General features: G+C 39.3%; 1 protein-coding gene across 1 annotated transcript in view; it reads right to left on the bottom strand.

The window, feature by feature from the left end:
* ARIH1 (ariadne RBR E3 ubiquitin protein ligase 1) overlaps positions 1-13465 on the bottom strand; it is a 118815-nt gene that overhangs the window by 35793 nt on the left and 69557 nt on the right. Inside the window, 2 exon segments of the mRNA XM_006087835.3 lie at positions 185-240; positions 1426-1518. Of these exon segments, the coding sequence (XP_006087897.1) occupies positions 185-240; positions 1426-1518 (149 nt within the window).

Raw genomic sequence — 13465 nt, 5'->3', positions numbered from 1 at the left:
TGTCAAGGGCGGGGGAAAAAGGAGACATATGTAATATCCTTTGTAATACTTAAGCAATAAAACAATAATAATAAAAAAAAAGACCAAAAAAAAATTCCAGCTCCCTTAAGGTGCTGAACAAAAATTAACTTGGTTGAATCAACTAATCAGTATTTAAAATGCAGAATCTACCAAAAATACTTACATAACTGTGTTGTCATCCACTAATATATCACAACCATGAGCAGGACACGAAATTGTCTGAAAAAGATTGAAATTTAAACTGTCTTCATTCAACAAATATTTATTGAATGCTTATCATCGCAAGGCATTTTGCTAGGTTCTAAGGATACTGGATACCTCAACATTTATAGGCTATTAATCATTCCCTTTCCAATAAAGGAAATGCATGTATATGATTGTGTTTATCATTATAAGGCAAGCATGTCAAACTCACGGCCCATGTGGCCCACAATGAATATTTTTGTGGCTCAAGCCAATTCAACAGTATGTAAGAAACCTTTTAATAAAATATTTAGTAACTTAATGTTTACAATATCCTGTTATACATAATTATTAATAACGAACTACAATGCTCGCTAATGACTAATTACTATAATCGTGTTGCATTCATTTCTCTTACACACCTTATGCACAGGCGCACCATTTCTCTCCACTAATACTAGCAGCGAATATTTTAGCAGCTGATTGCCATGTCATTAGTCTCATGGCGCAGTGGGGCCTGGGGTCCTGGGTCTTGCGCTATTTCCCACGGGTCTGGGTCTCGCACATTTCGCGCACTGGGTCACTAGTAAAAATTAACTTGTTTGGTGTGTGCAACAGGAAATATTCCACTTTCGGAGAACAAGAACAATAGGTTTATTTGCATACGCTTATTAATTTGTATAGTTATTCAGGGTCTGGTAAGTTAATGTTCAAGAAAAATATATTAATTTTTATTAAAATGTTCTATTCATGTTAATGATTACTCGTTTATTTCAGCCTTTGTATTCAGCATGTCTCTATAGAAATAAATCTATGTTTCTATGAAAATTGAAGCTTTCGTTTTTTTGCAGCCCACAAACTTAAACCTTGTTTATTTGGCCCGTGTTAGCCTTTGAGTTTGACGTGCATGCTATAAGGTAACTAGAATTACTGACCTGAATTGCTTTTTCAATATAAAAGTTGAAAAGCAAAAGCAAGAGGTCAGACAAAATTGTTCAAACATACATAAATGTTAATGCCCACTGAGAAAACATTACTGGATTGGATCTTTAACTGGAATGTCACATTGTAAACAGAAAGAAAACCTCAATTATCTTTTTGTTGTTTTAACCTAGAAAAAGTTCTCATGCAATTCTTAATGCAGAATGCTTCACCTGTTTATATTTGTACAAGCGTTTAAACCTGTAGGAAATTCAACAAAAACTAAAATGGCATCTTTACCTGTCCCATGCCTTCTTCCATTATCTTAGTGGTTAAATATTCACTCCAGCACTGCATACAAAACTTATGTCCACATTCAAGGCCAGTGAAATACTGCAACAAAAATAATACAGGGACTTTTAAAAGAGAGTATCAGAAAAAACACTATATTACATTGTGACTTAATAAGGCTCCATTAGGTCACATTTGTCATAGTGGCTAAAATGTCCAATTTGACAAAGGCTCCTCAAATTAGTATCTAGGTGGTGAATCTAGACATGAACGCACACTGAACACAAAACAATTAATGAGAAATGCATCTATAGTACATATTTATAATTTTTAGGAAAGACAAACAAGGTTGTATTAAATATAAGAATATGTCATGTACCAATAAGCATATGAAAAGATGCTCTAATATCCTTAGCCACCAAGGAAATGTAAATCAAAACTAAAATGAGACACCACTTCATACCTGCTAGGACAGCCATAATAAAAAAGATAGATAACAAGGTTAACAAGCGTGTGTAGAAATTAGAACCCTCAAACACTGCTGTGGGAACGTAAAATGGTGGAGAAACTTTGGAAAACATTCAAGCAGTTTCTCAAATTGAACACAGAATTACCATATGATCCAGCAATTCCACTCCTAGGTATATACTCAAAAGAAATGAAAACATGTTCACACCAAAACTTGTACACAAATGTTCATAGCAGCGTTATCCATAATAGCTCCAAAGTGCCAACAACCCAAATGTCCATCAACTGACAAAATGTGGAATATATCCATATAATGGAATATTACTGAGCCATAAAAAGGAATAAAGTATTGACGCATAATATATAACATAAACCTTGAAAACATTATGGTAAGTAAAAGAAGCCAGTCATAAAATACCACATATTGTTTGATTCCATTTATATGAAAGGTCCAGAATGGGCAATTCTGGTGATTGCCTAGAGCTGTGATTGCCTAGACTAGTGATTGCCTAGAGCTGGGGAGTTGGGAGAAAATAGGACGTGACTGTAAAAGGGTTCAGGGTTCAGGGTTTCTTTTTTGGGATTATAAAAATATTCTAAAATTAACTGTGGCAATGGTTGCACAAATATGACTACACTTTAAATAGGTGAACTGTATGATATGTGAATTATCTCTATAAAGCTATTATAAAAAACTAGAGGCCCAGTGCACGAAATGTGTGCATGGAGGGGGCGGGGGGAGTCCCTCAGCCCCGCCTGCACCTTCTTCAATCCAGGACCCCTTGGGGGGATGTCCGACTGCCTCTCGTAATCTGGGACCGCTGGCTCCTAACCGCTTGCCTGCCTGCCTGCCTGATCGCCCCTAACCACCTCTGCCTGCCTGCCTGCCTGATTGCCCCTAACTGCTCCCCTGCTGGCCTGATCGTCCCTAACTGCCTCTGCCTTGCCCTGTACCCAGGATTCCCTCCTCCGGCTGGTTGCAGGAACCTGGGACCTGGGCTTCCCTCCTTCTGGCGGCCACTGCAGGGGACCGTGAGTGGGTGGCTTCACCTGGGCCACAGCTGCTGGTGCCCGGGACCGTGGGGACCGTGGGGCAGGCAGCTTGTCCCTCTCCTGGGCCACAACGTGGCTGGTCCCCATTCCTCTCTTGCAAGCTCATTTGTGCCTGGCTGGTCCCCAATCCTCTCTCCCCAGTGTTGAGTGTCTGAGCAGTTACAGCATGATGATATGAGGGCATGACAACCATTTGCATATTAGCTCTGTATTATATAGGATAAGTTAGGCCAGCTGGCATGGCTCAGTAACTGAGTGTCGACCTATGGACCAGGAGGTCACGGTTTGATTCCCGGTTGGGCCATATGCCAGGGTTGTGGGCTTGATCTCCAGTGTGCGGCGTACAGGAGGCAGTCAATCAATGGTTCTCTTCATCATTGATGTTTCTATCTCTCTCTCCCTCTCCCTTCCTCTCTGAAATCAATAAAAATATTTAAAAAATATGTCACACAAATATAGAACTTAATGGAACTGCACAGAATGTAGCAAACCTAGAAAATAAATAAAATATTATGGAAACCAAAGGATTTATTCAGATAGCTAAGAAAATAGTAACATTTTGGTCTAATCATATATGATTTGAAGGTTGGCTAAATGAAGTATACTATATTCTATGATGAGATATGAATCAAGTACTTTAACATTAGAGAGTCTAGAGGAGTATATTTTTAAAAGACAAATAGTGGTTATATTATTTTTTTTTTAAATATATTGTATTGATTTTTCACAGAGAGGAAAGGGGAGGGATAGAGAGTTAGAAATATTGATGAGAGAGAAACATCGATCAGCTGCCTCCTGCACACCTCCTACTGGGGATGTGCCCGCAACCAAGGTACATGTCCTTGGCCGGAATCGAACCTGGGACCTTTCAGTCCGCAGGCCGACGCTCTATCCACTGAGCCAAACCAGTTACGGCGGTTACATTATTTTAAGAACTTATACTAATAAAAGAGAAAGATGCAAATTAACCATCACTCTGCTACACCCACAAGCCATACCCAGCAGCCAATCAGGAGCCAGTATGCAAATTAACCCAACTAAGATGGCCACGGCCACGGAGCAGGAGCAAGCAGGAGGCTTGGGATGCCCCCGGTGATGGAGGAAGCCAAGCTTCCCGCCTGCCCTGGCAGGCCCTGGGCTCTGCTCAAGGCTACAAAGTTTCAATTATAGAAGATAAATAAATCCCAGATACCTGCTTCCAGGCCACCATGGAAAAAAAGGAAAAAAAGAAAAACAGGAGAGGCTGAGAGCTTGGGTCGCTGGGGGGGCGCAGCCAGCCAGAAAACAGCCATCAGCCCCTCACCCAGGCTGGCCAGGCGGCCCAGTGGGACCCCCCCACCATGAAGGGGCTGTGGGAAGCCTGAAAACGGCCCTCAGCCCCTCACACAGGCTGGTCACACCCCCATTGGTTGAGGGTCTCCGCTGGGGGGCTTGGTCAGCCTGCAAACAGCCATCAGCCACTCACCCAGGCTGGCCAGGCACCCCAGTGGGGACCCCCACCCTGACGGGGGTGTGGCCAGCCTGAAAACTTCTCTCAGTCCCTCACCCAGGCTGGCCAGGCACCCCAGCAGGACCCCCACCCTGATCCAGGACACCCTTCAGGGCAAACCAGCCGCCCCCCACCCATGCACCAGGCCTCTATCCTATATAATAAAAGGGTAATATGCAAACTGACCCTAACAGCAGAAAGACTGGGAATGACTGGTCACTATGACACACACTGACCACCAGGGGGCAGATGCTCAATGCAGGAGCTGCCCCCTGGTGATCAGTGGGCTCCCACAGGGGGAGCTCTGCTCAGCCACAAGCTAGGCTGATGGCTGCCAGCACAGCGTTGGTGGTGGGAGGCTCTCCCGCCTCCTCAGCAGCGCTAAGGATGTCCGACTGCAGCTTAGGCCTGCACCCTGCTGGCAAGTGGACATCCCCCGAGGTCTCCCGGGCTGCCAGAGGGATGTCTGACTGCCAGCTTAGGCCCAATCCCCCAGGGAGCAGGCCTAAGCCAGCAGGTGGACATTCCCCAATGGGTCCCAGACTGTGAGAGGGCACAGGCCGGACTGAGGGACCCCCGAGTGCACAAATTTTTGTGCATTGGGCCTCTAGTATTTTATAATAGTCCTGACTGGTGCGGCTCAGTTGGTTGGGTGTCATCCCACGCACTGGTTCAATTCCCTGTCAGGGCCCATGCCCAGGTTGTGGGCTCCATCCTAGGTAGGGGGCATGCAGGAGGCAGCTGAACAATGTTTTGTCACACACAGGTATAAAAGAGAATATTTTATAATATTTGCTACTAAATTATTTTTGAATGAATAAGTAATATAGGCTCATGGTTAAAAACAATTATTTAAGAGTATGAGTTTATGTAGGAAAATAAGTGTCACTCATCTTCATCCTTGGTCCTCTCCTTCCCTACCCAAAAGTAATAGCTATTTCCAAGATCTTACAAATTCTTCCAGAGATGTTATAATGTACACAGGTACACACAATAAGAGTACCACACTCTATTCTGCTTCTCAGTTTTAAAACATTATTTAATAGATTTAATGTTTTGCCTACTATGCTACTGCACTGCCTGTATGTACATCTTTGTGACCATGTAACTATCTTAGGACAAATTTGTACAAATAAAATAGCAGGTATACAATTTGATAGATTATTATCAAACTTCATTCAGGAATTGACAATGTTCAAGTCAACTTGGTTTCTCATACCCATGTCAACACAGTATACTATTTAATTCCTTAATCTCTGCCACTGGAACAGGTGAAAATAAACCAACTTCATTAATTCTGATTTTATTTATTATTTATTTATTTATTTTTAAAATATATTTTATTGATTTTTTACAGAGAGGAAGGGAGAGAGAGAGAGAGAGTTAGAAACATCAATGAGAGAGAAACATCGATCAGCTGCCTCCTGCACATCTCCCACTGGGGATGTGCCCGCAACCCAGGTACATGCCCTTGACCGGAATCGAACCTGGGACCTTTCAGTCCGCAGGCCGACGCTCTATCCACTGAGCCAAACCGGTTTCGGCTAATTCTGATTTTAATTTCTTTAATTCTAAGTGAAGTTTAAACATGTGAAGAGAGATTTAAGGCTTTTTTCTGTGCATCCTGTTTACCTATTTTGCCCATTTTTTTTCTATGATGTTTTTCTTAATGATTTAGTAGGGATTTTAACTTATTTAGAAAATAAGTATTTTCCTCCAGCTCACATTTTGTTGCCAGGCAGATCTTTATTTTGTAGCAAAACGTACTTTAAAAAAATTATGGCTTCTAAATTAATTAACTTTGATATAAGGAGTTAGGTAGAAATCTAAGTTTCTACCCCATATGGCTACTGAATTGTTTGATCACCATTTATTGAATAATCCCACCTGATCTGAAATACCTCCTCTACTAGTATAATACGCTAAATTCTCTTAATGAATATTTGAATCTGCCCTGTTCCACTGCAATGTCTATTCTCCTACATACTTAGTAGGGCTAAATTTTCCTCCATCCCCATCAATCTGTTCTTCTTTTCCAATATTTCACCTTTCTAAATACTCAAGTCATTCTTATATTTCCCTTAGTATTTCAAGTTTTCTTCATACAGATCTTTCACATTTCTTACCAAGTTTATTCCTAGCTCTTATATTCTTTTTGTGGCTCTTACAAATGGTATTTTTTATTCCATTACATTTTCTAATTAGTTATTTGAAATATGCCTATGAAATTTCTGATGTTGCTTATATTAGATGCAAATAGTCAGAATACAAAATTAGGTATTATAGCACATTACAACAAAAAATGCCTAGAAGCAACAATGGAAGAAAATGTATTAGAGTCCTGGGTCTGGGTTTACAGACGGAATGAAATGGAAAATGCAAAAATATTTATCAAGTTTAAAATACGGTGGCATTCAGATTGACGACAATTCTAAGTCATTCACAAAACAAATGAAAGTAGTTTTTTCTGCCATTTTTTTTGTGCCACCATAGTGGTGCACATGAATGTCCTGGATGGTATAACTCAAAGATCTAGAAAAACAGCAGAACAAACTGTCATCTAAGTTTGGTTTCATTGTATTGAGAACCTCAGCAGACATCATGGACCATGAAGAAGCAAGAGGAAAACACACAGGAGAGAAAATTCTGGGATTCTTTTCCATACATGCAAATAAAATGTCTCAATGGGAAAAAACAAAAAACAAGTTAAGGTAAATATTTTGTAACGAATATTCTCATCCATGAAAAAAATATCTGGGAAACAAAAGAATCTATTTTCATTACTCCCCACCAGTGAAGGAGATCTGGCACTAACTTGTTACCAGATCACTAAAGAAGAGTACAGTGGGGCCTTGACTTACGAGTGTCCAGACTAACGAGTTTTTCGAGATATGAGCCGTCTCTCGGCCGATTTTTTGCTTTGAGTTGCGAGCTAAAATTCGGGTTACGAGCCAGCTTCAGATACCCCACCGCTAGTTGGCACAGCAAACGTCACAGTGAACGCCACAACATCAGCCCAGCATCACGTGTCTCACTCATTCACTTTTTGATTTGACATACGAGTAATTTGAGTTACGAGCTCCGTCACAGAACGAATTAAACTCGTAAGTCAAGGCCCCACTGTATTTGATTTTCAAGGTTATAATGCAGCAGTTCTCAACCTGTGGGTCGCGACCCCTTTGATGGTCGAACGACCCTTTCACAGGGGTCACCTAAGACCATCCTGCATATCAGATATTTACATTACGATTCATAACAGTAGCAACATTACAGTTATGAAGTAGCAACGAAAGTAATTTTATGGTTGGGTCACAACATGAGGAACTGTATTTAAAGGGCCAGAAGGTTGAGAACCACTGCAATATAATGAGAAGGAGCATTCTGTAAAGGACAAAATATAGTATAGTAATATATCAACAATTCTAAAATGTTTTATTCATAATTTAAAAACATACACATTCTGATGTGCTTTATTATTTATTTTCAAATAAGAATCCTTAAGACAGAGAGATTAAAGGTCATAATGTTTACAAAGTAATGACTACAAGCAACATCTCTACCTTTGGGACTTCATACCATGGCCCATATAAGATCAAAAGATAAAAAGGAAGCTTTTTATTATTTCAAGAATTCTTTTCAATAATTTTTTTGATTAAATAGATAAGACTAAATAAGATAAATTAGAAAAATAAATCACACACGCATGTCTAAAGATAAAGCAAAAATTAACCTGTGGTGTACAGACATACTCATTATGCTTAAGAGCTGGGTATCTACCTGTCTCATTTTCCTGCCCCCACCCCCCTCCTTGACATACTTGTTCCCTTTCTAACTTATACTTACCTACTTGGTTCTCTGGGCCTTCCCCTGACTAAGAGGATCAGACTTCCTATTCATCAAACTTATCCCTGTTTATATCACAAATAAATGGGACCAAGAATACACTAAAAATACATGAAATATTGCCTACAACAACAACTAATGGTCCTGGAAAGACCCTGGCTCGGTAGCTCAGTTGGTTAGAGCATCATCCTGATATGCCAAGGTTGTGGGATCCATCACAGTCAGGGCACATATAATAAACAAAAAATGCATAAATAAATGGAATAGATGTTTCTCTCTATCAAATCAATAAATAAAAAACTTTTAAGAAATCTTAATGGTCCTGAAGAAAAAGAACTGAAGGAACAATACACTCTCTTTAAAGGTTTCATTTACCTTCACCATTTTACATACACAGCAATTAATGTCGAACAGTACTAAGAACATTAAGAATTATCTTTCCTTCATCAGAAGTTGCCCATATAATATCTAAAACTGAAACATTTTGTTTATTAAGACTGAGCAAATAATCAGAATATCAGTTCCTTTGTCTGTAAAATGGAATGCCTTAAAAGGAAAATAGAGTTGGACTTAGATCACGTTTTCAGTGTACTCAGGAGAAAAAAGATTCAGAGGTGCTTGGGTGTAGTATGAAGGGTAGACTACCCCTCTCACAGTCTTCAACTTTGTCTTTATCTGTTTAACAAATCTTATTCTTAGAAAATACAAATTCTTTACTTCATAAAAATGATATTGAGCCCAAGCTATCTATATTTTCTTGTAAAGTGAGGGTTTCGTACAGCTAGATCTTATTGATTTGATTTAAAACAACATAATAAAGTTCCCACTGGGGATGGGTTGGGGGGGGGGGGTTATCTTAAAAAATATCCCAAAGCCTCGGGTAACTGTTTTGACCACCAAGAATAGTTAACCAAACCATAAGAAGCATTTAGTAAGAAAAAAAAAAAGAAAAGAAAAAGAAAACCGTTTTCATGTGGCACTTTATAAAACTGAAGTTACTTTCTAGAACAGCGGTTCTCAACCTGTGGGTCGCGACCCCTTTGGGGGTCGAACGACCCTTTCACAGGGGTCGCCTAAGACCATCGGAAAACACATATATAATTACATATTGTTTTTGTGATTAATCACTATGCTTCAATTATGTTCAATTTGTAACAATGAAAATACATCCTGCATATCAGATATTTACATTACGATTCGTAACAGTAGCAAAATTACAGTTATGAAGTAGCAACGAAAATAATTTTATGGTTGGGGGTCACCACAACATGAGGAACTGTATTAAAGGGTTTCGGCATTAGGAAGGTTGAGAACCACTGTTCTAGAAGGATAAAGGTATTGAAGATTTACATTAACAAAAAAAGGCAAGTATCAGTGTTTGAAACGAGTAGTGGGAATGGAAACATGGGAGTAATGCAAGTAAAGAAATCACCTAGCCAATTAAAAAAGCTTCAAAGAATCATCTCAGGGAAAATTTTGTTTCAAAATGGAAGAGATTAAAATTATCCTTTAATAGTAGTGTAAAAGCTATGAGAAGCCCAGCCATCATGGCTCAGTGGTTGAGCATCGACCTATGAACCCGGAGATCGCTGCTCAATTCCTGGTCAGGGCACATGCCTGGTTTGTGGGCTTGATCCCTGGTGTGGGGTGTGCAGGAGGCAGCTGATCAGTGATTCTCTCTCATCATTGATGTTTCTATCTCCCCCTCACCCTTTCTCTCTGAAATCAATAAAAATATATTTAAAAAATAAAAACTATGAGAAAAGAAGTCCTACTTTCATCATGATTATATTTTTCATAATGCTTGGGAGTTTCCGTAACTCAACTTACTTTCCAACCCATGTTGCTCTATCGCTTTCTTGTCCTACCACTTATATAGCCAAACTTTCTTTAAAAGAGTTTCGTTTATTGTTACTGCCTCCACTTCCTTCCCCACCTTTAAGTCAATGACACCTCAGCCAATGCAGTATGGTTTTACATCTTACCACACTATTACACTACTAAAAATAACTTCCCAAGATCAGCAATAAACTTCATGTTAATTCCAAATTCACCTTGCTATTATTTTCACTGAAGCTTTTAGGACTGTTTACTATTCTTGGAAGTGTATTCTCTATTCTCTTCTCTGGCTTCTGTATTGCATGCTACATTTTCCTAACTATGAACAACATATGTGGCTCAGAGCTATCTGCCATCCTAACTACCACACCTTCAGAGTTTAGTTCAAATGTCAATCTCTGTGTGAAGTCTTCCCTGATCCAAAATGAGGTTAGGGGTCTCTCCAACATGTTCCCACAGTATCATGCCCTATCAAATCACTTACCATTCTTTCTAATACGGCATTTTATTTATCTGCGCAGCTAACCTGTATATTATCTGAGGCAGGCATTATATCTTTATTCTCCACTGTGTTTCAAACACTTAGAAATAGTGCCTGCTGTGCTGAATGAATAAATAAATCAATAGGGGGTTCTCCATCATCAGTTACAAGTGTAAGCAAAATTTACACTGCAAATCTCCAGTCATGATTCTCCAGTTATAATTGGCTGAGACTGTTAGACAATATACCAAAGGCACTGAGAAAGTTACACAGAATATTTGTAAGCAGATTGCTCCAGTATTAAAATTACATTTAAGATTTAAACTAAGGAGGAAGTGGTTATAACAGAGCAGAAGGGGAAATGCCAAGATAAGGAACCCTTGTATATCCTAGGACAGTGGTCGGCAAACTGCGGCTCGCAAGCCACATGTGGCTCTTTGGCCCCTTGAGTGTGGCCACGAAGTTTCAATCGCACTGTACGTGCGCGCCTGCACGTGGTATTTTGTGGAAGAGCCACACTCAAGGGGCCGCAGTTTGCCAACCACTGACCTAGGACAAATTAGTTGGGTCTAAGTATTACCTCACAGACATTTTAAAACTGTAATCCTATATGATAAAAGGCCAATATGCAAATCGACCAAAAGATGGAATGATCAGTCGCTATGATGTGCACTGAACACCAGGGGGTAGATGCTCAATGCAGGAGCTGCCCCCTGGTGGTAAGTGTGCTCCCACAGAGGGAGCGCTGCTCAGCCAGAAGCCCTGAGCAGGGCTCAACAGCTGGTGATCACAGAGGTGGTGGCGAGAGCCACTCCCACCTCCACAGCTGTGCTAAGGATGTACGAATGATGGCTCCAGGACTGTGAGAGGGCGAAGGCCGGGCTGAGGGATCCTCCCGAGTGCGAGAATTTCATAAACTGGGCCTCTAGTCACTATATAATGTCAACTGGCAAAGAGATGTTAAAGAAAGATACCAAAATGATCAAAACATGACTTTAATGTATTTTTAATAGTAGTGCTAATTGTTTTTTGTGGTTTTTTTTTTTTTTTATTCAAGGTAGGTCATGATTTAAGGAGAGGGAATACATACAATTCTCAGGCTAAAAGATGTGAAAGAATATCATATTCAACCCATTTGAAAGAGAAACCTGAGCCCTGACCTGTTTGGCTCAGTGGATAGAGCGTCGGCCTGCAGACTGAAAGGTCCCAGGCTCGATTCCAGTCAAGGGCATGTACCTTGGTTGTGGGCACATCCCCAGTAGGAGGTGTGCAGGAAGCAGCTGATCGATGTTTCTCTCTCATCGATGTTTCTAACTCTCTATCCCTCTCCCTTCCTCTCTGTAAAAAATCAATAAAATATATTTAAAAAAAAAAGAAACCTGAAATTCAATGAGATTAAATAATTTACTATCCAAAGTTAAATGCCTAATGTTAGAACTATGACCAAAACTTGAGAATTTGAAAACTCAATCCCTTTATCAACTAGACATTTTAACACATGATTTTACTATTTTTCTGAGGTCTCAATTAACTTTCTTTCCAAAAAAATTTTTTTTATTGATTTCAGAGAGGAAGGAAGAGGGAGAGAGACACAGAAACATCATGAAGAGAGAGAATCATTGATTAGCTGTCTCCTGCATGCTCCCTACTGGGGATCGAGCTCCCAACCCAAGCATGTGCCCTGATCAGGGAATTGAACCACGACCTCCTGGTTCATAGGTCAATGCTCAACCACTGAACCATGAGAGCTAGGCTCAATTAACTTTCTTTTAAAACCTCTTTTCTAAGTACCTGTACATGCGAAACAATTCGTTCCCTTCAAATAGACCTCTTTAAAGATACACAGATAAAACTCTATAGTAATTATTAGAAAGAGCTGATTAAATTAAAACAGAGAATATAAACAAGATAGTTTTAATTACTGTAGAATTAAATTATTTTTCAGATATCTTCAAACATTTTTTTTGTTTTTGTTATCAATGCTTTATTGTTATCAACAAAATTGAAATTCTCTGGCACATAAAGCAATTATTTCTACAAAAAGAAAGCCTACAAATCTTGATAATTTATATAAATAACAGCTTCTCAGATATCTTTGAACATCTTAAGAGGTAAATTCCAAGTCACTGAATACATCTATACCACAAATATAATTTTCCTATGGTTATTAATAAAGTAAGGCCTTCATAGAAAGATGATGTTTATTTAAGCCTAAAACTTCTTTACTAGACACACTAGTTAATCATCTAAATTCAACAGATTTTAAGAGGGGTATTTTTAGTTAAAAGGAACATCAACTAATTAGTACTACTATTTGCTTCAACTGATATCACTTGCTGTTTTTAAGAAATTCCATTAGAATAGATCTATATAAGTGAAAATCTTTTTGTTACCTGCAACCTAGGTACCTGCAACGATACGTGCCCTTGACCGGAATCGAACCTGGGACCCTTCAGTGACAGGCCCACACTGACCCAAACTGACTAGGGCATGAAAATCTTTTGTTATGAAGAATCCTGAAAGCTTCCTAGTGAAACAGTATTAGAGACATTTTATAAGTGTTTTGTATATATAGTTTAAAATTTTTAACTTTAAATCTCTTTTTAATTTGCATGAAAAATAATTCTACTCACTGCCTACCTATTACGTAATTCTCCTGTGGTGGTAAAATAAGCTCAGAAAAGATTTAAATGTGTAATGAAAACTTGGGTAAATTGCTGCTTAAAAAAACAAATAGGGGAGAAGAGGACTATAGAACAGGGTCTTCTTCTTTCTCTTTCTTTCTTTATCCTTTATATTTTTATAGGTTACTGCTTTATACAATCCCAGACTCCCAGATCTTCCTCCTTTGTTTAAGTAATGAAAGATGATTTACC

This window comes from Myotis lucifugus, unplaced genomic scaffold (genome assembly GCF_000147115.1).
Source record: "Myotis lucifugus unplaced genomic scaffold, Myoluc2.0 scaffold_41, whole genome shotgun sequence".
Lineage (NCBI taxonomy): Eukaryota > Metazoa > Chordata > Mammalia > Chiroptera > Vespertilionidae > Myotis > Myotis lucifugus.
This window is presented reverse-complemented; position numbering and strand designations above follow the sequence as displayed.